Raw genomic sequence first — 25,070 nt, 5'->3', positions numbered from 1 at the left:
GCTACATGACCAGAGATGACAGAGAAAAATGACTGTGGCATTTGCTTTTGCTCAAGAGTTGCAACTACCAGGATGCACTGTGCCACCGTAGACCAATGTGAACACATCTGTTTACACGATGGCAGCAGGCTGTCAACAAATGATCTCGTATGAAAGATAAAAAGTAAGTTACAAGTAAGCAACAAATAGATATATATTTATTAGATATTTATATTTGATCAGCGTTGTTAGTTTTACCGTTTGATCTCAGTATTTTCTGTCTCCATTTTCACTGTGCACGAAGGATGGCACCCGCTTTTGGTTCACAAATTTTGCTAAACGGGGCCTACAATATGTTTCTAAAGAACATGTTAGGTGAGAAATATGTAACAGAGTAACATAATATGTTTTTTTTTTTATTTTTATATTTTTAAAGATTGTTTTTTTTTTTTTTGGGGGGTGTTAGGGTTAGGGTTAGGGTTTTTTTTTAATTGATGAGCTCTGCTTAGTTTTATTTTTTAATCAAAGTTTGTTCCCAGTTTGAGAAAAGGAAAGATGGGCGGTTCTGTCTCTTGATGCACATCCATACTCTCTGTGTCAATGGTAGCAGCATGGGTGGCGGGCAAAACAGAAATGTAGAGGTTCAGCCTGTAGTTTGAGCAACAGCCCGAGAGGCAGCGAAAATCCACTGGATTACGTGTTTTGCATCATCGAGGTTTGCTAGGTGGGGAATGGGACAGGTAACTTATTGTGATGGGAATTTTAATTTGAAATAGCTTGTTTAGAAAAATGCTCATAACTTGACCAAATGTACAGTATTTACTTTAAATCATAGCTACACCGACAAAATTAACAATTGCAAGAAACGGTAAGATGATGCTGTCTTTTTAGTAGTCTGACAGTAGATACAGTATCTTTTGACATGACGAGAATAATAAGACATATTAAACCCACAGCCTGTTTTGAACCTTTGAAAACTCCGTCAAATATGTATGACAGGGCTTTTCCATTACAAATACCATTGGGCTGGATTTTAAAAACCAGGAAATGTAGATGGGCCTGACATTTTTAGCAGCCTATTCAGAGCCTTTTCTTAAAGCTTTTAGTCAAGACAAATATTAAACTCATGAGTTGCTTCCAGACACTATATGTAGTTTAAATATTTGATCATACACAATGCCTGGGGATCCCCCAGGAGGAGCTGGAAAGCATTGCTTGGGAGAGGGACATCTAGTATAGTTAAAGTTAGGTCTTTGATTAACAAGGGAATATCTTTTATAATTTGTCTCTTTTTTAAAAAAAGAAATTTCCTCCTCTTCTGTATTAGTGTTAAAGAAATCCAGTTTGACCACCTCACATTTTCACCTTTTTAAAATTCAATTTGTGCACATTCTCAAATAAACACTGGAAAATGCTGAAAAGAGAAGAAAAAAAAAACAACTGCCCCTAATCATCACCTGTATGTGACATTGCTGGAGGTTTTTTTTTTTTTTTTTATAATTTTCATCCTTCAAAGTGGGAACTGCTGGTTTAGAATTTCTGAAGTTTAAAACAGACTCAGACTCCAATTATTACAACTGTGTTTTTTAAAAGATAGAGAGACGAATTCTGCACAGCATCATCATCATTAGTGTCGTGTGATGTGTGGCATCATCATCTGTGGCTGTTAGATTTCCACCGTCAGCTCTTCCTGTTTGCCTGCAGTACCTCTCGGACGTCACTGTGAATTACAGTTTACAGTTAACTGGCTCTTTGATGCCATAGCTGTGAGCCTTATGGACAGTGAAGTGCCCACATGTCACAGCCTAGTGATCAACACATCCATCACTCATCAGCAGAATACAATCCCGGAGGAAGTTTATCATTTGCTATACAGAGTCACAAACACTTATTTCATTTTTATATCTATCGTTGCACACTGTCTTGATTCTGAATCAATTTTCTCCTTTATTTTTTCATCCTCTGCACTACTTTTTTTTTCCCTCTCATTTTAAGGCCCTGACACATAAAGCCACTTCGGTCACTTTGGGCCGTTGGTTAATGTATGTTGCCCTAGTTTTTAAGGTGTGACTAGTTGGCACTAGTCGGCCCTTGTCGTCTGTTTTTTGGCTGATTCAGAGTGTTGAGTGTTATCGGCATTTGTCACAAAGATTGCACAAATGATTTGTGCAATCTGATTGGCACTTCAGCTCAGTGCATGAGGAGACAAACAGAAGTGAATAAAGTAAAAAAAAGACAAGAGGGCGTGAGATCAAACAAACTTGTTATATTGGTTAAGATCTTTTTTTTTGCTAATGAGCTGTTTGGCAGAAAAAGTTGGTAAGACTTTGAGTTATTGTTCATTATCAGGTTGTGTTATTAATGTGCTTACTGGCTAACTAGCATCTTAAATCTCTCCTAGTTTCTCTTTTTGAATGATGAATACAGACTAATGCCACCTACTGGTATGAGGAGCTTTTTCTTATGACACAGAACATACATGCTGGTTGGTTGTTGGCTGTACTCTTTGTGGAATATTCAAATGAGACTTCTTGGCCGAGACACAGGCCAGTGTTTCCCACGGACTGAATTTTTGAATTTTTCTTTCAAATGCCTGTATGTGCCTGTATCATTCAGTACATTTACATGCACTACCTTTTAAAGTTTTATGTCCCTCACTTAAGCTAATATTAAAATAACAAGTCCCTTGTCATGGCTTACATTTTGTTTAAATGCCTGACCCATTTGAAGCCCATCATAAATAACAAACAGTCCCTATCCCTATCCACTGAGGGAGGCCAGAGCAGCAGCAAGGATATGCACAGAACGCCCAGTCTAATTGAAGCCTGACCGAAGTGTTTACATGATGGAATAGCTCAACTTTCAGTCACATTATTTGGGAGTGTTCTACACATTCTCATCCCAACTGGTGACATGGTGCTGCTCTGTCAGTGACCTTCCCCGTCTACTTACGATATCTTAGGTGTCCCTCTGTGTCAGCTGTGTACGCTCTGGCTACCGTTACCATGATATCTACAAATGCACATGGTGGGATGAAGCAGCACAGTCCTTATGTTTACACAACAGCACATGGCAACCAACAGCGGTCATGATGGTTAGGATTATGCAAAAAAATCATGGATGGCTAGGTTTAGGCAAAAGAAGCAAATGGTAAGGTGTAAATCCCCCTACACACACACACACACACACACACACACACACACACACACACACACACATCTAAACCAGTAATGAACTCCAGACTCCTGCACTACAGTCTGCTGTTTTTGGGACTCATCCACCTCCCCGACCCGCCTGTGCTACAAGTGCACTTGCACGCTTTATATTACCGGCAGCGTTAGTACCTGAAGCTGTTCTTCAGTGTTTCACGCACGCACACATACAACAGGTTCCATCCCGCTGCATTATAAAGTGATGCCACCTGTGCTCGCTGCATGAGGACGCGCCCCGTGCCATCCAACCCTTTTCTAAAATCATATAAACATGCTGATTCTGTTCGCCCTCTCTCAATTCGAAGGTTTTTGCAGGTCTGTGAATGCAGTGCAGGTGGAGCTCTCAATGAGTTTTCCTCTGAAGCAGTTTGTGACTCACAAGGTGGATAATTGATCTGTCAATCCGTTCACAGCTGATCAGATCAGATCGATGAATGAAAGGAGCAGCTGTTTGTGAATGCAAACTTTTAGTCTGCAGAATTAATAGTTAAGTTTCACTTTCAATGCACCTGGTAAATAACCAAATGTATTCTATTGCGGCTGCGCTCCTAATGAATGTTAAAGCTCTAAAAATTGAAAATCTATTTGTGGTAGCAGATGTTTTAATTGTGGCGGGCTGGCACAAATAAATTAATGTGTGGGAAACCCTGCAAGGGATGAGACAGACAGCCTTTGTCACCACTTTTTTTTTCTTCCTTATGGTAGTTTGGTGTGTCTGGGACTTTGAACCTCCTCCTTTTTTCTCTCCATTTTCTCATCTCTGCTGCTCTCTTTCTAGCTGACATCCACACTTTCTTTTTTTTTTTCCTTTTGCTCCTGTTTCCTCATTTATGTTTCCTCTCCTCTCCTGTGCTCTCATCTTCCCTCCTTTTGTTCCCTTTGCTTTCCTTTCCTCTCCTCCCCTCTTCTTTGCTTTGCTCTTCCTTCTCTTCCTTTACTTTCTTCTCCTTTCTTTCCCTCTTCCCTCCTCTCCTCTCTCCTGTCTTTTTGCTGATGGATCAGATTTCCAGCAGTTCATGGTAAAAGGGGGCGGTGTGGTTATGGAGAGGGGTGGGTCTGTACAGACAGGAAATGCATTCTGATTGGATGTTGGGACCTCCACAGGCTGACCTAAAAGTTTGCACAGTGAAGGAGGAAGTGGTGTGTTGCTGTAGCTGTTGGACAGGACAGGAACCACTTTGACTGCTCACTGCTGTTGACTTACTGTAACGGAAAACTTGCAGCCATGAAGAGATCTTCCAGGTAAATAATGGCTTTAAAATCGATAATCAATGCTTGACAGAGAGAGCGGGTGAGTGTGAGCACAGGGGGTTTACTGAAAAAGCTTTCCTGGAAAAGACTGTCGTATGCTCTTATTGATTTGCAGCACCAAAATGAAGAAAATGTTTGTTTTTATGTGACGAAAAGTGTGTGGCTTTAGTCTTTGAAAAAATTCCTACACCGCCTTTAAAACGGGATAGAAAAATTTCATTGAAAAAAAGGAGAAGCATTTTTTGTGTGTCTCATCCAGCTAGACTCATCTGTTGTTTGACTGGTATTAAAATAGATTAATACCAGATCCAGATTGCACAATGAAACACACACTGGGTTGGTTTGTAAGATGCATTCAGTTTACATGCATTTCAAGTTTTTGGTTATTGTTCAGTCTAAATAAAGTCTGTAGCTGTGGCTTTATGACCGCCTGAGGAAGTTGTTGTTTTATGAAACTCTGTTGTCACGCAAACTGTTTGATGCAGAAGGTTTCCCTGTCTGCACGGCTGTGAGCGGCTGTGGGGAGGAGCTGCAGCATAGAAACGTGAACACAACAGAAACAAGATCCAGCTGTGTTTAGTAAACCATGGGTCTAAAGACAAGAGGCAGAACACAAACATACTAAAATATGTCACTGTGAGAAGAATTAATCATAGTTTAATTGTGTAGATCAAAGTAAGAAAGAAAAAAAATTTGTTGTACTGAATCGCCAGAAACAGAAATTTCACTAAGAGAGCTCTCAGATTATGAATTACATTACATTACAGTCATTAAAATATGTCTTTGAGACGCAGACGGAGTAAAGGCAGTGTGCACATTTTTGTCCCTCCTTGCCGGTCGTCAGTCAACACTTCACAAAGGAAATGTATATGTGCTTAAAAAAAAAAAAAACAAACAAACCCTGAGATCTGACTCATGACAGTCATAAGATAGTGTTTTTTTAAAGGTGGAGGTAAATCTCTTTTCTAATACATCTCTCATTATGTCATAGACACTTTTAATGATGCGCCTTTTCAAGTGTAATTAGTAACTCTTTTGTATTCAAGGTTCTAATGATGAACATTAGTTCAACAGTTCTGTCCAGTTATGAAACACACACACACACACGCACGCACGCACGCACGCACGCACGCACACACACACACACACACACACACACACACACACACACACACACACACACACACACACACACACACACACAAAGACCCACGCACACATATGGGATGACTAAATGTGAAGTGACAGAGGACTGTACTCACACTGTGTTCAGCAGTTCTGTCAGTTAACTGATTCTTCTGTTGTCTGATTAATTCTGGCAGCAGACAGGACGGAGCTCCTGCGTCTACAGATTAAAGTTCACACTAAAATGACAACATCACATTTACATGTGGAAAAAATCAGCTACTGAAGTGTCATTTGCATGTGCTGCCTTGGGTGGTGCACACTTAATTATTTAGATTAATTTTAGGATTGAAAATGATTTTCAAGTGATTGAAAATGATTATTAATTTCTTAAATGTGCAGCACAGCTTATAACTTGAAAATACTACAGAGACAGTTTCTTTAGCAGCATTGTTAGCACACACAGGAGGCTGATGCCACTGTGGGACTGACGTAACAATCACAGATTCTGCACAGTTTGCAAAAACACTGATAACATTGATTGGAGCTTCTGTTTAAAATGCAAAAAACATATTGACCACAATGCAGAGAAGCATTTTGCACCATTAAACCAGCTTTAACCACAATAAACCAGTTTATCATCACTATGACTGCCTTTGGATTTAAATTTAAAGTTAGTTTTAATGACCCTTTAAATCTAAGCGCATTGTACAGAGTGGAGTTTTGCCATACAGGTCTGGATTTATGCAAATACAGGGAACAAGGAAAAGATTTTTATCATGTTTGCCCTGACCATCTCTGTCCTGTTGTCTCTGTTTCATTGGACTGAAAGCTTTGATCCAGAAGGAAATCTGATGAGGTTGCTTTAAATTTTCAGTTAAAATGAGTACTGCAGGGCTCAACAGTAAGGACTGCCTAATTGTGTGGGGCAAGTAAAATGCCACCTCAGGCTAGCAAATTTAAAAATTTAAAAAGGAAGTTTTACAAATCACAATAGCTCACGAATTAAGAATAAAAAGAGTCATAAATGGCATTGTTTGCAGTTTAAGGTGTCCTGCCAACGGTTTTACAGACGTGTCTTTTGTAATGGTGGTCTACTGGGAAAATGTTTTCTGGGCTGCAGGGGATTTTTTCACTGCAATACCAGGAGTGGTCACTGCAAAAAAATTCTACCAGGCTGAGCAGCTTTCCTGGGGTCCTGAAAAAACATCACTGAAGTGCCATAACTAAAGCCAAAAGCACCATGAAACAATTAACTCCGTCAGCCAAATGGCAATTGAATGTTCAAATTTTACCAGCCCCTCAGTAGATAACCATGGTTTTGTGGTTGATGTGTGAGCTACCAGCCACTTGCATATTTTTACCAGCATTTGGCTAGTGCATGGTGCTATTTTTATACCCTGCTGCCAAAAAACCCTCCTTAAGGGCCTTGCAAGTTTTACAAAATTAATAAAAATGTAATACTTGCTAATAAATGCAAACACATGTATAGGGACAAGTAAAAATTGACTTTGGGCAAGTAGATTTCTGACCCATTGTCAGACTGGGCAAGTGAAAAAGAAAAGTTGAACCCAGATTCTAATATGTATGTAACTGTGGTCTCAATATAACCTTTGTAAAGTACAAAAGGATCACTAACTAAAATAAAAAACTAAGATATTACCCTTTACCAGATTGACACCATGTCAGTTCTGATAAAGGAAAATTGGAAAGATCCACATCATGTTGAAAAGATTAAGATCTTTTCCTCCTGTCAAATTAAATATTTCTCCCTTTCACTTGCTCTTTTTCTCTCTCGTGTATTTTGTCTGATGCCACAATAACTTCAGAGCAGATTTGTCTAATTTAAGATGGAAAAAAGTTCAGTGTATTTTTGAAAGATTGGAGATCATCATATGTTTGTTTCCATTAACTAAACTGCCTAAGTGCTTAAGTCATAATGGACCAGGAAATGGATGCACACTTTGACCACTCCCACAGTCTGGGTGGGCCACGACCCATCAGTCCGACCACAAGATCCATCTTCTGTCCGCCTGCATCACTGCGATAAAAACTGATTTACTACAACATCCATCACTGCAGTCTCTCCCAGCCTGATGAAGCATTTTCCTCTTACTTATGAAATACAGTGATGAGGATCCATTACTGCACCTGGAGTACCATTGTACCATATTTCAGCTGAAAAGTTTTAAATAACATTTTAAACACTACACTCATTATATATTAGCAATAGCTGATTTATTGTAATTAGCAAGTTAAACAACGCAAGCCAGCTAACGTTAATGAAGACAGTTTACGCAATAACAAGTATAAAGCACAATATTTCAGCAAGTGAAATACATCTGAAATATGATAAACAAGCTAGCTAAACCACAAGTTCAGATAAAAGCTTCATAACTTACACTGTGGTCTTCATGCACTGACAGTCAAAAAAATGTTTCTCAAAAAGATTCAACACCTCAAATTCAAAACTTGAGACAAATATAGATACAAAACCGCTACAAAGACACACACAGAAACAATGACTATTGAATGGGCAAAACAACTGCACACTCAAAATGACCACAAAGGCACACAAAAACTACTACAGAGATGCAAAATTACTTGGAAGAGACACAAAAACACTATAAAGAGGTGAAAAATGACTACAAAGAGACACAAAAAGACTATGAAGAGATACAAAACGACGACAGAGACACAAAACAATTACAAAGACATGCAAAATTACTACAAAGACACATTAAATAAATACAAAGAAATTACAACATGGAGATGCATAACATCTGAAAGAGACAAAATGACTACAAAGAGACATAAATCAACTAAAGGAGATGCAAAATGTCTACCCTAACTATGTGGCCTATTTTTTTTGCACCCCATTTTTTAAGAAATTTAAGCAAGTGCAAGCCGAAAGAGTTCTTGGATCTTAACGACAAAACCACAAAACTCCTCTCCTCAGGTTTGGTTTTCAGAGTGCATCCAAGCAGAAAATGGCAACAACACCCTCAGTGCTGCATGTTAATGAGCAGCCTGTTTGTGCATTCCTTATCCCTGGAAATCTTGTGACTAAGGGCTGCAGCCGCATGGCTTTTAAATCCACAGTTATTTGCCCTGTCCGACTGCCAGCTACCCAGCATGCCCTGCACTAATTATCGGCTCTGAATCAATCGTGTTCTCTCATTGGCCAGAGCTGGGCCACACCTCATCTTCCTGGCAGACCCCACATACACACTCACACACAGACACGCAGTTCAAGAGACAAACGGGCCTTTATGTGGTTACTTTAAAGAGCCGACTGGCTGGCTGGTCGCCTCCAGCTGCTCAGGGACACAACAGACAACAGTCAGGTCCTCAGATCAGCAGCCTGCTCTCTCTGCACTCATCTTTGAATCTTCTTCAGATGCTTTGTGATACATTCAAACACACATACGAGCGCTGATCTTTTATGATTGATAATAATTCCCTTTTCTCTTCACCTGTGTCCCCTTTATTGACTTATAAAACACACTGAGGCAAACCTACTTGATGAGAAAACGATTTGATTACATATCACTTGACATGACCTGACAAGCTTAAAAAGACACAGAGACACCTCAGTGCTGTGAGGCTTTTCCAGGTAACTCCCTGCTAAACAAATGTCAGGACAAGAAGCCACACATGGTTCATCCTGCTGCGTGGCCTGTTGAGTTTTCTTGCTAACATGTAAAAATTGCATTAAATGATACCTGACAAAATGCAGCTAGACTTCACCCATGTGCTAAGTGTGAACTCCTAGTTAGGATTCCTTAAGCATTGCATTTGCATTTTTCAGGAGGTTTTTACCAGGAGCCTTTTATCTATAGAAGTCTCTTCCTCTCCAAAACAAACAGACGAGGCAATTTAACCCTTTGAAACCTAGATCGACATCAGTTTTCTTTTGCTGCATTCAGATGCCTTTTACAAGCTATTTAACCCTTTGGAACCCAAGCAAATTGGTTTGATCTCTTTCTAAAACATGGGGGGAATGCAGTGACCAAATTGGCAAGGAATGTCCCACAAATTGCAAGAAAATTACCTAAAATTTGTTTTGAAAAAGAGGGAAAGATTATTCGAACTATCTAAAACTTAGGGAAAAATGTCCAGAAAACTATTTTCATAATTATAATTTTAACTTTTATGACTTTTTCATTTCTTATTTGTGAGCCATGTCTTTTGCCCTCTCCCCATGTTTTTGACAGAAATCAAACCTGTCTGCTCAGGTGAAAACATGGAATAAAACAGTTTTATGGAAAAAAAATCAGTCTTTTTCAAATTTTGTTCGACTGGTTGCCGAGACGCTGCTAACTACGGTGGCCAGCTTGAAAACAACAACGGCCCAATATACAGGCAGTTTTTGGTTTGTCTCTTCTGGGCTACTATAAAAACATGACAATTCAGCATTGCAGTCTCTGTAGTAGAGGACTCGCCCCCCATGTCTGTACAAATATAAACAGCTCACTTTAAGGTAACAAAAACACAACAATAATTATTCCAGGTCATAAGAAACTACTGAAAACATTTTACAATTAAAAAAAAAAGGAACCATGACAACATACTTAAATTCCATTACTGCTAATGCGCCCCCCTAAAGGGAATATATTTTAGCATACCCTGGACCATTAAATTGTCTTCTTCACTTACTTCAGGTTTTTTTTTTTTTTACAACCACTGACTGTCAGTGTGCTTCCACAGACACTAAGGAAAGTCAAACACATGGTTTCTGACTCTACTGTTGCTAAGTAGGAAGAGTCAAGCCCTTCAGTTTCCTTATCTTATCAAGTCTTTCTTTTACTGCTGTTGCCATGGTGACATCCACCTATCGGCTGAGGCAGCGTTTCAACATCCTGATTACTGTCAGCATCCTGACAGGTTTGGCTGAGTGGTCAGCAGGCACTGAAATGCTCAGTGGGCAGTTCTGATTGGTTGACATATGGCTGATTCAGGAAGAGCTGCTGCAAACTGATGAGGCTACTACAGGTTTTGACGGACAGATCTCATTATGGGTTTTGGCAAATTAGCTGACTCACGAGTTGTCATTTTGAGTTTAAAGTAGTCATCCAACATACAGCTTTTCTGTGTGACTTTCAGAAACACTTGTGACTCTCCGTCTCGTCTTGCTGTGATCCTCTATCACACCGTTTGGCTGTGCAGCACATTCACTGTGTGTATAACTGATAGTGTCACCATCCATATGTGGATACACAAATGTTAAGACTCCTCTGTTTACTTTGTGTCAGCTGACTTGATCAAAGACTGTCCTTATCAACCTGTGTACACAGCAGGCAGCAAGCTTTCAAGGCTGAAAAGTAAAGCCAGCATTTAAGTACCAAAATCTGCAGTTCCTCTAATGTCCACTTGAGGCTGGCTCCAAAACGGAGCCAATCCCCATAGACCCCCATGTTAAAATGCCCAACTTTACAGCAGAAATAAAAATGTTTATAGCCTGGTAAAAAAAAAATAATAAAAGAAAAGCTGCTCACGCAGGCAGTCTGTGACTAATGTTGCAAATCTTTGACTTTCAGGGGGCATCCATACTCAAAACATGCTAGAGTTCAATTCCACAAGTTTGATGCAAACTGACATTTCAGTTACTGCACATGAAAACATTATTTCCAAGCACCAGGGGCGTAAATCTAGCCTCCGTAGTCCATCATCCCACACAAGAATTGCCGGAGTATAAGACCTGTCTTTCACGGCATGTGCTTTCTGCTGACTCTGTGCTCTGCAGCTCTTCACAAACGTCCCTATTGTCCAGTTAATGTGAAACTGAAGGCTGCGGCCTGTCGAGCACAGAATAAATAATTCAGAAACTTATAGGAACGCCTGATGTTATGGAACAAAGTCTCAGAAGCTCGCATGTATTGTCTGATGTACCTGCTGGTACAGAACAGGTGGTATTACCATTATTGTTCCATTATGGACAACAGAAAGACCCTGAATCATCTTATGTTGCTTAACAATCTTTACACTTATTTCTTTTTTTTCTGTTTCAGCAAATCCAAAGAGTGCACCTTTAATGCAGGTAAGAGAAGTTTTTACCCCACTGATGTTCTGTATTTATGGAAGTCTCTTTGTGTCTACTTTAAAGGTCCAGTGTAAAGGATTTTGCAGTGTCTAGTGGAGACCTCTCTTGTGTGCCAAGCGTGTAGGAGAACTACAAGGCTGACATAAAAACACAAATGTACCTATCTAGAGCTAGTGTTTGGTTTGTCCATTCTGGGCTACGGTAGAAACAACAATTCTCTCGTCTGATTTTGAGTCAGAAAGACCTACTTTTATCTTTTAACTCAACACTGAGAAACAGGATTAAATAAAAGGAGATGGAAGTCAAGGCTGTAGGCGGGTTTCCATTAACCCTTAAACTGCAAAAATTGAAACTGCAGATATAAAATATATAGAAACATGCCGATTTAAAAAATCACCTTTTTATCGCAAAAAAGTTTTTATGCTTGCATGAGATGGTATTTCAGGCAATTCTAATAAACCATATTTCACAAAACTTTAATAGAAGCACTTTTTTGGCTTTTATAGGTCACATGATGCTATGGCTATGCGCTTTTTGGTAGAAACTGGCACCCTCAGCCATGATGCAACAGGCGCTACAAGAGGTGTTATTGCATCGCATAACTCTTCAAAAGTTGAGTGGATCATCTAGAAGTTTTGAATCCACAATTTCACAGAGGTATTGTGGATCAGCTCCGAGAAATCCATCAGGATAAGGGGCTCGCTTTTCCATTATCGCTTGCATAACACACCTGCGTCACCTTGGATTGTAAATATTAACAGTTAGTGCAGTGGCTGTAATAGAAATAAATCTGCTAATGTTTTGAACATCCACTACCATGCTTCTTGGAATTTTCTCGAGAGAGAGAGAAAAGTTGCAGAACATCACTCAATGGAAGCGCAGTCATCTTGCAATTGTGTTTTAGCAACATTTGAAAATATCGCTTACATTTTGCGCAAATCTGTAATGGAAACCTGCCTTGTGTCAAAATAGAGATTAAGCTTTCACAACTTTCAGTTAATGGAGTGCTGTCATTTTCTAAAAGAGACGCACGCATCGCTCTGTCTCTGCAGCTTGACTTTTATTTCTGTGTTCTTTTCCCTTAACCTAACCTTCCATCATTTTTTTTCCCGCTTTCTGTTTCCCTCCAGAGGATGGCTACGTGAGGATGTTCCTCCGAGGTCGTCCTGTCACCATGCATATCCCTGACCAGCAGAGGGAAAGCTACAGCCTTGACCAAAAGGTGGCGCTGCCTGACCGCAAGCTCAAACTGCAGTGGGTGTATCCTTCAGACTGACAGAGGGAAACTGAGAAATAGACAGAGAAATAGTTTCTTTGATGGAGTTAGTGAATAAATGAATGAAAAATAAATGAATTATTATCCGTGTCAGACTTCAAAAACCTCTAGAATGGACACATGCACCGCAACCTCACTAATAGCAAGACTATAGTAATTACTACATTTTTATATTTTTGGGATTTGTTGGTTATTTTGCTTCTTTTCAACTGGTGTAAAGAAAACATCCAAAATAAAAATGTAGGTTTACTTTGGTTAAGCTTTCTGTTTTAGAAATGTATGCATTTGGATATTTAATTACATTATGCTTCATTTTAATATTTAAACAAATCATTTCTGAAAACTTTTTTTCTTCACACAAGTAATACTTAAACCCACCAAACGTTCCTGTTTTACTTCTAGCTATATTTTGAAGGTTATAATTGAAGGGTGTGTATATATATATAATTTATAGTCTGATTTATATAACACTTATGTTCCAAAAATGTGGCGAACATTTTGTTTTTTTGGTGGCTGTTATAAGCGTTTTCTGATTTATGAAGTGAGTAAGAGATATCCAAAATTAACTCTGTCAAAATATTTGATTCTAATATGTCAACAAAATAAGACACACATTTTCAGACTGGTTTTATCCTTTGTTGAGATTCCTGTTCTGGAAAATTATGCAGAAAAAGCATATTTTATCAGATAGAGCCTCATTTTCACATTTAAATGTAAAATTTTAGAGAACTTGAAACAGAAAATAATTGTCTTTATGTAAGAAATTAACTGAGACTGTTTCATGGTGATATCTGCTTGTTAAAAGTTTATCCCTATTCACCTATAGTGTCTCCCCTTAATCTACGTAGATATTGTAAAATCAGCATAAGCTTCAGTCCTCAAAAGTCACCTTGATGACTAAACTTAACACCTAAAATATGTAAATCACATGTTCTCTCTCGCCGGTCCTGGTCCTGTTCCCTAACTTAAGCGTGAACCAGGTATGGCTACCGTGGACGTGACTGCCGCTCCAACCTCTACCTGCTGCCCACAGGAGAGATCGTCTACTTCAATGCCTCTGTGGTGGTGCTGTACAACACAGAGGAGCAGCAGCAGAGACACTACCTGGGCCACAACGATGACGTCAAATGGTGAGAAAACGCCAGACTGATAACAGCTGTTTCCAGGTGTTTGATATCTAACATGAAGTCCGGGTAGACTAATGTCTCACTTCCTGTGTAACCTCCATCTACCCGGGTTCTGTTGTACATGTATCTCCTTTGATTAAAGGCTGTGCTGAAAGATTCATTAGTCACATACAATATGCAGTACACATGTAGAATAACACACAGGGCACAGAGAACAACCAGAGGGAGTTGACAGCAGGATATGAAAACTATCGTTTAAGCTAACTACTGCAAATTGAAAGCACTTTCCTAAATTGATTATTGGTAAAATTAATGATCAATTAATTGGTTTTTAAAGAAAAAAACATTGCTTATTTCATTCAATACCAAATGTGTTTTTTCCTTAATCAAAGCTCACAGCAACATATTGAATATAATGTGACAGCATTGCATATCCTTTCAAATGATAATAATAATAGATGGATCTTATTTAGCTTAAGTACCCAAAGGAGCTTTATATGAAATGCAAAAGAAAAACAAATACGAATACAAATTAAGAATACAAAATACTGAAAGACGCTTACATGAAACAAAACAACCAAAACATATACAAAAAATAAATTTGTGATTTACTATTATTCATTTATTTATTTTATTGATTAAATTCTACATTTTAGAATAAATTCTTAACCACTGATTAACCGATCATTGATTATCTGTTATCATTGCTAGTGTAAACATAGGAGTGACTCAAAATTACTTTCAACACGACATTGGCACTTTTGTAACACATAATTGCTCTGTGCATTTCATATTTATCAATCCACATTTGTTATTGCGTCAAACCTGAAACTCACATATTTCACACCTCACCAATTCATTAAAGCTTCTTCGTGACTCCAAAACGCAGAAAAATACAAGAAAACAATCTCTTGTCATTCTTGCTTTTGTTTAACTCACCATCGACAGCTTCATGCAGCTGACTGTGTTTACCATGAATGTAATTTTTGATTTACCTAATGAGCGCCAGATGACATCCTGAATGAGCTCTGTGACTGGAACCACTGGGATGTCAATAAACTGAATCCCCCTCCTGGGGCATGCTGGGAAAGCTACTCATGTCTTCAGGGAAGCAATCATGTTCTCCTCTCCCATGAAATCATATTTAGTTCTCTTTTTCTCGCTATAGACCAAATAGCAATGACATCACACTACCAACAATCATTCGTGAGAAGACAGCTGACAGTTGTTTTGCCTTACAGAGGGATGTGAAATCGTCAAACCTGTTTATTTCTATTGTCGTTTTCAACTGTAACCGAAGCATTTGAAGATGATATAGTTAAACATGGACTTATCTAATGCTTCTGTTGCTCCTATTTTGTGTACTGTGCTGCTTTGTGCTGCTTTGTTACCATAAGAAAACAAGTCTGGCACAGAAGCTAATGTACTGCTGTGAACAGGGCATGCAACAAAATGTATTTTAGCCACCTTAAAAAAATAAAAAATAAAAAAAATTAAAAAACAATGACAGTTTAAGTATACATCATATGTGGATTATTATCACCTGATAGTCTCGTCACATTGGAAAAAGTCTTGAGCTAAGTGCTTCGGTTTCCCGTCAGATGTGGCTATCTAACGGCAAGATAAAACTGTGAAAATGTTCTAAATATAGCGCACACTTGAACTGATATTGATTTTAGGTGGCTAAAAACTAACCAGCAAAGGCAACATTTGCTCAGCACTATTTCATTTTATCCATGTGACATACAGGTTTTCTACCCGAAAGTCATTGTCAACAAACACTGATTCGGATACTGTGTTAACTACTGTAGTTTTTATGTTGTGTTTTTTTTTTCATGTATTGCAATAAACATTTGCTGCTTAATAGAAATCACAGGCCAAAAAAAACCAGCTTCTTTTGTGGAAATGGTAACAAATGGTGGTAGATCTTTAAAATGTCTCTTGCTATGATGGCCTTTCAGTGTTTACATGAATCCAAATCTGTTTTTTGAGTTTCCTCTGGGATTTCACATATTTTTCCATAAAAGCTAGGAATGTTAAAAAGTTAAAATGAGCTTACAAGTTATATTTCCTCTTCTTAGCCTGAGTGTGCATCCTGACATGGTTACCATAGCAACGGGGCAAGTGGCTGGAAACTCTAAAGATGGAAAGGTACGATAAAAACCATCACTGTCATTCTCCCACTGAGTTTCAATGGTTTACTCAAATTTTGACAAAGGTTACTTAAGAGTTAAAAATAGAGAAGAAAAAACAATACACAATATTCACATTTTAAAAGTTATAAATGGTTAAAAAAAAAAAAAGTTTGTGTGACACTGTCTCACACTGATTTCATCTCTGTGTGTTCAGCTGCTCGCTCCTCATGTCCGTGTTTGGGACTCTGTGAGCCTCAACACACTCCATGTGATCGGGATGGGTGTGTTTGACAGAGCTGTCACCTGTGTGGCTTTCTCCAAGTCGGTAAGCAGCTTCATGTCCTGTACACTTTTCAGAGGCTTTGACACTGTGCAAAGTTCAATCGTTTACTGAGTTGTTTTACAATAGAGTTCATATTTACTATGTTTTTTTTTATAAATGCATGTAACTGCTTTTCTGCTGTCTGGAGATCTAACTCCTTATTTTGCTCTCAGAACGGCGGCACCTTCCTCTGCGCTGTGGATGACGCTAACGATCACATCCTGTCAGTCTGGAACTGGCAGAAGGAGAAGCAACTGGCCGACGTCAAGGTACCCTGACCCTTAACCTGTAACTTCCTGATCCTGATCACATTTTAATGGACTTGCACTTGTATAGTGCCTTTCTAGTCTTCCAACCACTCAAATTTCTTTTAGTCCAAGGCTACCGTACAAGGTGCCAACTGCTACTCAGTTTTTTTTTCAACATTCTCCAACTTTTGGCTCCAGTCAGTACATTTACATGAAGTTAGAAAAAGTTTATTGTGTTAGTCAGACTGGACTGGACTGGACTTTTAAAATAAATATAAACATGTTAGTCCGACTGAAATTGGACTAAACCGAATTTCTCGAAGTCGCGCTAACACACTCAGAAAACCTGATTATAAGTTAAGCTACTCAGTGGGACTTAAACTGGACTAGATGTTTTGTGCGTGCTCCTCATCACCATTTCAGCCTCCCTCAGTCATTAGGGATAGGGACTGTTATTCATGAGGGGGGAAGGGGTGCTGCAAAAGGCATTAAAAAAATGTAAGCACTGAGGAGGGACTTGTATTTTCAATTTTGGCTGAGGTGAGGGACATTCAACTTGAAAAGGTTCATTTCATATTTACTTAAAAAAAAAAGTCATACCCCAGCCACCCTCCTCCTCTGATAAATAAAGTACAGTCCAACAGCACCGGCACAGAAGCTAAGCGATGTCCTGCTGCAAACGGGGCAGCAGTAAAACATATTTTAGCCTCCTAAAAAAAATCATTATCAGTTGAAGTGTTCACTATATTTGAATATTTGCTCCTCTTTACCTTCAACAACAGCTGATGGAGGCAGCGGTAGAGCAGCAGCTCCGCCATTTAGTGGAGTAAAATTCTCACTGGAGTCTGGTGTTTTTGATGCAACGGCTTCAAATCCCCGCCGATAAAGTCTGTTTTACAGCAAAGTAAATCTGTGAAAATATTCTAAATATAGCATAGGCTAATGCTTAAACCCATTTTGATGGCTTAAAACTAATCAATGAAGGCAGAGTTTGCTCAGTGTTGTTTGATTATATGTATGTGACCTGACGGTTTTCTACATGAAAGTTATTGTAAAAAATAGTTGTGATTGTGATTCGGTCTATATCATATTCTGTATAAATAATATAGGTTAATTGCAGCTGGCTGAAAGGTAGCATATCGCCACCTGCCGTGGAGGAGTCGAATAGACTTCGGACAATCGATTCTCGATTCGAATCGATTCTCCCCGGTGCTTGTATACTGGGACAAGGACAGTAGTCCAATTAAATGGTCTAATCGAGCCGTAACCATAGCTCAACTTATCTTTGGTGAAGGGCTGCAGGTTTAGCCTCTGTGCCCTGTAACTCCTGTCAGCTTCTCCACATTGGGAGTATGCTGGCCACAAGCTAACTTTAGCAAAAACGCTGACCTATGTCATAGCTTCTTTTAAAAAATGGTTGAGTGGGAGTTTTTATTCAGAAACATGGAAAAGAACACAAATGTACCTGCCCTTTTAACAACCAAACAGTTGGATTTCCAGCATGGACAGAAATGGTTGCAGTATTACAAAATCTTCTGAAACCACTTAATGATTCTGGTTGAGAAAGCATGTTAAACATGTTATCATCTGTCTCTGCAGTGCTCAAATGACTCTGTGCTGGCCGCTGTGTTTCATCCCATGGATGCCAACCTGATTGTCACCTGCGGAAAATCTCACATTAACTTCTGGACCATGGAGGGCAACACTCTCACCAAGAAACAGGGCCTGTTCGAGGTACGGCCACCATAAGAAACCTCTGACCTCAAGTGTTAACCACTAAATTACACTTATTTAAAGCTTAGCTAAAACAAATGCAGCAATATATGCAATAAATTCCTCTTTCTTTCTCTGTATGTCTCTGTCCCTCTAGAAACATGAGAAGCCAAAGTATGTGTTATGTGTGGCATTTGCTGAGAATGGAGATGCCATCACAGGAGACTCCAGTGGAAATATCTATGTCTGGGCCAAAGGTAGAAAATAAAAGAAGCACAATCATCCTGACCTTTTGTCAAAGATGTTTAAGTCTTCAAACAATAAAAAACTGCTCACTAAAGCATGAAGATGTTAATGCAGCAGTGCTGCTTATGTAAGAACATGAGTGGATGTTTGAAAAGCAATATGTAAAGAAATAAAACCAGTTTGCCTGTTACGGATCACGACTAAAACGTAGCCATAACAATTTGGTGTTACCTACTAAAACACATTTTTGTTTTGGGAAAAGATAATTAATTTTTTCACAAATGCATGATTGATTTGATTTCCTGTGTGTTTTGATTGACAGGTGGTAATCGCATTAGCCAGGTGGTGTCTGGGGCCCACGAGGGCGGGATTTTCTCTGTTTGTGTCCTGAAGGACGGAACCATGGTGTCTGGAGGAGGGAAGGACCGCAAGGTGGTGCTGTGGGACCACGACTACAGGAAACAAGCCGAGATGGAGGTGAGGGAGCCGTGGTGTCCTGTGTCCCTTAGAGGGACAAAGTCAGAATAATTCTGAGGGGAAAATCAGTTTCCTTTTGACATGTCTGGGGCCTTTAAAAAGGTAGAATTGAGACACAATATAGTATCTTCTATCTTGACATTATCATTAAGTCTTTTAAGTCTAAACAGCTTGGCCCTGGTTCTATTTTCTTTGAGCTCTTTCTTGATACATACAGTTTGTGAGCTGCGTTAACAAGAGCATGACACCTTTTTCTCAGTCTGTGCTGTGTGTGTTTTTAGGTGGGTGAGTCGCTTGGTCCTGTACGGGCTCTGGCTGAAGGAAAACCTGGAGAGCTCTTTGTAGGAACCACTAAGAACGCCATCGTGAGAGCTGCCTTCCCTGACACGTTAACTCCTCTTGTACAGGTACACACACACACTGACACACATTTTTGTGATTGACGAAGAACACACTGGGATCATTTTGTTTACAGTGGAATGTGCTAACAAACATGTTATCTTTGTGACCACATTGTATTAATTGTGATTCAGGGTCACACAGATGAGCTGTGGGGTCTGGACATCCACCCCTCCATGGAGCAGTTTGTCACCTGCTCGCAGGACAAACAGGTTCACCTGTGGGACACCAACTCCCATCAGCCCCTCTGGAGCAAGACCATCGAGGTGAGTCTAATTTTTTGTGCCTTTAACATAAGGTTGTTAAGCACTGACCTGACAGCACTAGAATAACAAAGAATTTAAAACAGTTGCACAAATCGATCTTCAATAATAAAGAAATGAAACTAATTCATCCTCTCCCCTGCTCCAGGATCCAGGGAGGTCTGTAGGTTTCCATCCCAGTGGAGCCGTTCTGGCTGTGGGGACCATGACTGGAAGGTCAGCCTCGAAGTTACAATTTACAAACTGAACACTAACACAGCACGATGATAATTGATCCATTTTTTACAGCAGCAGTCTTGAAAAGCTGTTAACGTTGCAAAAATGATTACTGATTGATTAGATTCATTTAGATTATCAGATGTATTCATTTAGTAAGATTTATTAGTTTATTTAATATATAAATAAGTAAAAAGTAATAATTAAAAAGAATAATGATGATGGTGACAATAATTATAATAAGTAAATAGGTAGTAATAATAAAAATTAAGTAGTGATAGTAAAAACAAGTAAACATGTAAATAAATAAATAAGTAATAATTAAGTTAATAAATGAATAAGAATTTCTCTGTTTTATCGAGTACGTGTTTGTCGTTTGGACAAGACATGCTGCTGACAAATAACAACTTGTGAAGGGTATTTGTCACAGATTTCTGACCTGTGTGTGTGTGTATGTGTGTGTGTTGCAGGTGGTTGGTGCTGGACGCTGACACCCGGGATCTTGTTTCTATGCACAAAGACGGCGATGAGATCATTTCCAACGTCAAGTACTCTCCAGGTAAAACGTCAGCTGATCACATCATTGACCCTGATTGATTAAAGACCTTCAATCGACACAGCTGGTGTAACACGTCTCAGTGCTGTATTGATTCTGATAATACCAATGTTAACTCTTGTGCCTTTAGACGGTAACTTCCTGGCTGTTGCTTCCCATGACAACTTTGTTTACATCTACGCTGTGACCGAGAATGGCCGAAAGTACAGTCGCGTGGGGAAATGCACTGTAAGTATCCTCAAATGAGCAGCCTCACAATTCATATCTCACTGGTCTGAAAGCATTAAAATATTTGTACTCATGAGAGCCTTTTTTTACAACTGTACTACTTAAGCTTTATTATTATTTATTTATAGTTAAACTTAATTTGAACTTGAATCACTGAAATAAAAGTTTCCCTTCTGAATCAGATGAATCACAAGAAGCCCCTGACTTCTTCCATTCACAGATTTAATACAACTAAAACAGAACACCTGAAATGTCAGTTTACACTGTTTGGAATAAAACCCTAATGCTCTGTGACATTACTATTCAAGCAACATAAACTTCTCCCTCTCCCAAGGGCCACTCCAGCTTTGTCACCCATCTGGACTGGTCTACAGACAGCCAGTACCTCGTCACCAACTCAGGAGACTACGAGATCCTCTTCTGTACGTTCTCCCTCTTGTCTTTTATTGTATTGCCACTGTAAGAATTAATGCTAAAATATCTAAACTTCAGTCACTCATATCTCAAAGACAAAATGTTAAAGCAACATTTTGACTTGTTGCACAAATCAGACAGCATGACTTTTTTGTTTTTTGTTTTTTGTTCAGGGGAGGCATCCAGTGGTAAACATGTGACCAACATGGACACAGTGCGCAACCAGGAGTGGGCCACTTCCACCTGCACTCTGGGCTTCAACACCTTTGGTAAGTCGATAAAACTCACATGATTGATCATGTAATGGATTGCACTTTATTTATCAGAGGAAGGGGGTGGCTGGAGAGATATTTTCTAAAAAGTTATTGTTTTTATTTTTGTTATTATTAATTAATTAATTTTGGCCCTCCCCACAGCTACAAATATTTAGCTCTGAGCCTCCTGAGTAACTTGGGGAAAATGCATGATCTTCCTTCCACCATAAATATCATGAACACTACACTATATTATGTTAGGTGTTGCTGCCAAATAAACAAGCAAACAGCACAGAGGGAGTGAGAGTTGTCATCAAAACAAACAAATGATTTCTTTAGAAAATACAAATCCTCCTGAAAAATTGTATCAAACAGGCGCCTGGTGGCTCAGTGGATAGAGAGGGCACCCAGTGTACAGAGGCTGTGTCCCCCAGCCTAAGCCCTTTGCTGCATGATACCCTGATATTTTGTAACGTTGACTAACCTGCGTAATTTGACAAAGTCAAATTCAGTTCAGTCAGTTCTGTTGTTGGAGAAATGTCCAGACTGATCTTTGAATCACTGCACAGCATTCTGCATTTTGCTGCAGCCTGAAACAGAACATGAAGAGGAATGTAATGTTTGGCTGTTTTCTCTCTCACCCTCTCACTGATTCTCTCTCTCAGGGATTTGGCCTGACGGAGCAGACGGCACAGACATCAATGCCGTGTGCAGGTCACACGACGGATCCCTGCTGGCCTCTGCTGATGACTTTGGCAAAGTGCACTTGTTCTCCTTCCCCTGCTCTCAACCAAGGGTCAGTCATGTTCACTCACATTCACACACTAGGCTGGTTTCCATTAACCCTTAAATTGTGCAGATTGAAATTGCAAACATAAAATACACCTAACAGAAACACGTCATTTAAAAAAACTCCCATTTATCGCAAAAACGTTTTTACACTTGAGGTGGTATTTCAGACAATTCAAAATAGCCATATTTTGCAGAATTGCAATGGAAACAATTTTTTGGCTTTTATAGGTGACATGATGCTATGGCTATGCGCCTGTTGGTAGGAACTGGCTCCCTCATGATGCAGCAGGTGCAACAAGTTCTCAAAAGTTCAACGGATCATTCGGAAGTTTTGAATTCACAATTCCTCTGTGAAATCGTGAACTATCACCTCCCAGAAATCCCTCATATGTGGCCACTCCCACGTATAAGGGGCTCGCCTTTTCATTACTGCTCACATTACACGCCTACATCGCCTTGGATTGGAAATAATGATGGCTAGTGTGGTGGCTGCAATAGAAATAACCTGCCATTGTTTTGATGATCCATCCCCATGCTTCTTGGAATGTTATCACCAGAGGAGAAGTTGTATAACATCACTCAATGGAAATGCCTCGCAATTGTGCTTTATTAACATTTTGAAAATATCGCTTAAGTTTTGTGCAAATCTGTAATGGAAACCTGACTACTGAGCAGAAGCTCTCCAACAGCTCATCCCACAATCATTTTTAGACAATTTTCTGCTCTGCTTAGATGTTTTACACTTCCTGAGCCAAGCAGCCACACTGTTCTTCTGTCCCTACATCGGGATAAAGTGTGGATGAACACTGTAAAACACAATGAAAGCTCAGCAAAAATAACTAAGTACTCAGCCACAAGGCTTTCGGTGTAGGATCACCACCAGGCCTATAACATGCACAATTTCTAACAAGGTGTTTTACTGAGTGCTCACAGCATGTTTTTATTTTCTTTTAACAAGTTCAAATTTTCAGTCAGAGGCATTTAAAGTGGAGCTGTAAACTTAATCACCCATTCAGACTGGCTGCCATTAGCACAGAAACTCGCTGCTGTAAACAGTTACAAGTTGGTATTGTTTATAACTCCCAAACATTTTGTAACTAAAATATAAGTCAGTTGGAGTTGCACTCCATGCACATTCTGTCACTGTCAGATGCTTTAGTATCACTGTCAGTGTCAGTGAACAGACTTGGAGTTTCTCATAAAATAAATCTGAAGGGTTAGGAGATCCTTCGTGGGACAGTAAATGTATGTCTATTTCTTGTTATTAAAATTCATCTGAGAAAGAACTATCACTCTAACCAGTTGTTTTAAGAAAAGATATTAACAACTGTGAAGTTAAGCATTTTTCCTTAGTGACACAAAATAAAGCAGTTTAACCTCCTGAAACCGGAAAAAATTGGCTTAATCTCAAAACAAAAAACATGTAATGCAAGGAGATGATATACCTTTGCAACTTTGACAGGAATTTCCTCTGATGCCAGCATAAAAAGGGAACTTGTTTGCACCAGTGCCTTGCAGCTCCGAGATGCTGCAGCAGACAACGTCTTTGTCTAATTAGTAGGAAATTACAAGAAAATGACCTGAAATCAGCCCACAGAAAGAAAGGAAAAGAAAGCAAAAAACAAACAAAAAAGGAAATGGCCTGAAAAAAGTGCTAAAATTTTAAATGTAATTAACTTTCAATAATTAATAAAATATAATCATTATCATATAATTAATATTATAATAATTACAATTAAATAATCATTTTGTAGTATTTTCTCTCTCTTTTTTCTTTTTTTAAACTAACTTTCAGTGATTTTTGTCAGCTTTTCCTAATTTTTTGCAGTTTTCAGGGCATCTCTCGCCAAGTTGCTAGTTGTATTTTAGCAGCAAAAGAAATCAAACTAATCAAATCACATTTTAAAGGTATAAAGGCTTGCAGAAGGGATTCAAATATAACACAAGAAACTGATGTCGATCTGGGTTTCAGAGGGTTAAAGGAGCACTGTTTAGGACTGAGTCCAAAGGATTTCAGATTGCAATCAGCTGAAACTTTTCCGAAGTGCCAATGGGCTACTGTAGAAACATGCCAGTGAAACATGTGATCTCCATAGAACAAGCCCTGCCTCTATGCAGATACAAACAGCTCATTCTGAACTGACAAAAACACAACAGTTCTTATCTCAGGTGATTATATACTACAGAAAACACAATATTATATTACACTCCATTTCTGCCTATATATTCCCTGAAACCTTACACACTGGAAATTAACATTTAACTCTGTTGTTGTTGACTTCACCACTTAGCATCTGACTAACTCATTACTTTTCATGTCCTCCCTTTGTCTCGCTCTGACATACAGGCTCCAAGCCATGAGTACGGTGGCCACAGCAGTCACGTGACCAACGTTGCCTTCCTGCACGATGACAGTCACCTGATCTCCACTGGTGGGAAAGACACCAGCATCCTGCAGTGGGTGGTCTAGCTACGCACCTACATCTCTAATCCCCCCACAAACGCGGTACAGCATCTCCTGACGCCTGCCACCTCTTCACTGTTTTTATCCTCCTGCAACCAGGGGGCAGTCCTCTCCACTGTGCCTACTGGAAACAAACACACACACACAACACACACACAACCACACAACACACACACACACACACAACCTGACCCACAAGTCACACGAATGAGATGATTGGTATCATTGTAGTAAATGGGAATATTATTTTAGTGTCCTGCTGTTTGTACTAGAATGTAGAGAAAAATGACTAGTTGCCATGCAGGAAGTGAATCACAAACTGTTCAAAAA

General features: G+C 39.2%; 1 protein-coding gene across 1 annotated transcript; it reads left to right on the top strand.

Moving 5' to 3' along the window:
- Positions 1–4,343: 4,343 nt before the first annotated feature.
- eml2 (EMAP like 2) lies at positions 4,344–24,766 on the top strand. Its single transcript, XM_042487219.1, has 19 exons — positions 4,344–4,433; positions 11,579–11,607; positions 12,741–12,870; positions 13,867–14,016; positions 16,095–16,164; positions 16,363–16,473; positions 16,644–16,739; positions 18,318–18,452; positions 18,589–18,688; positions 19,000–19,154; positions 19,436–19,561; positions 19,688–19,819; positions 19,965–20,032; positions 20,503–20,591; positions 20,719–20,816; positions 21,151–21,238; positions 21,404–21,499; positions 22,150–22,280; positions 24,624–24,766. Exons 1-19 carry the CDS (start codon positions 4,417–4,419, stop codon positions 24,744–24,746), a joined length of 1,944 nt encoding a protein of 647 aa, XP_042343153.1. The 5' UTR covers positions 4,344–4,416; the 3' UTR covers positions 24,747–24,766.
- The last annotated feature ends 304 nt before the right edge of the window (positions 24,767–25,070 follow it).

The sequence above is a fragment of the Plectropomus leopardus genome, chromosome 5 (assembly GCF_008729295.1).
Source record: "Plectropomus leopardus isolate mb chromosome 5, YSFRI_Pleo_2.0, whole genome shotgun sequence".
Taxonomy (NCBI): domain Eukaryota; kingdom Metazoa; phylum Chordata; class Actinopteri; order Perciformes; family Serranidae; genus Plectropomus; species Plectropomus leopardus.
Note: the sequence above shows the minus strand (reverse complement) of the source record. Positions and strands in the feature narration are given on the sequence as shown.

Excerpts from the sequence above, each read along its gene's own strand:
- eml2 (XM_042487219.1), top strand. Across the intron at positions 11,608-12,740 it reads AGAGTGCACCTTTAATGCAG|AGGATGGCTACGTGAGGATG; the intron begins GTAAGAGAAGTT and ends GTTTCCCTCCAG. Across the intron at positions 12,871-13,866 it reads AAGCTCAAACTGCAGTGGGT|GTATGGCTACCGTGGACGTG; the intron begins GTATCCTTCAGA and ends AGCGTGAACCAG.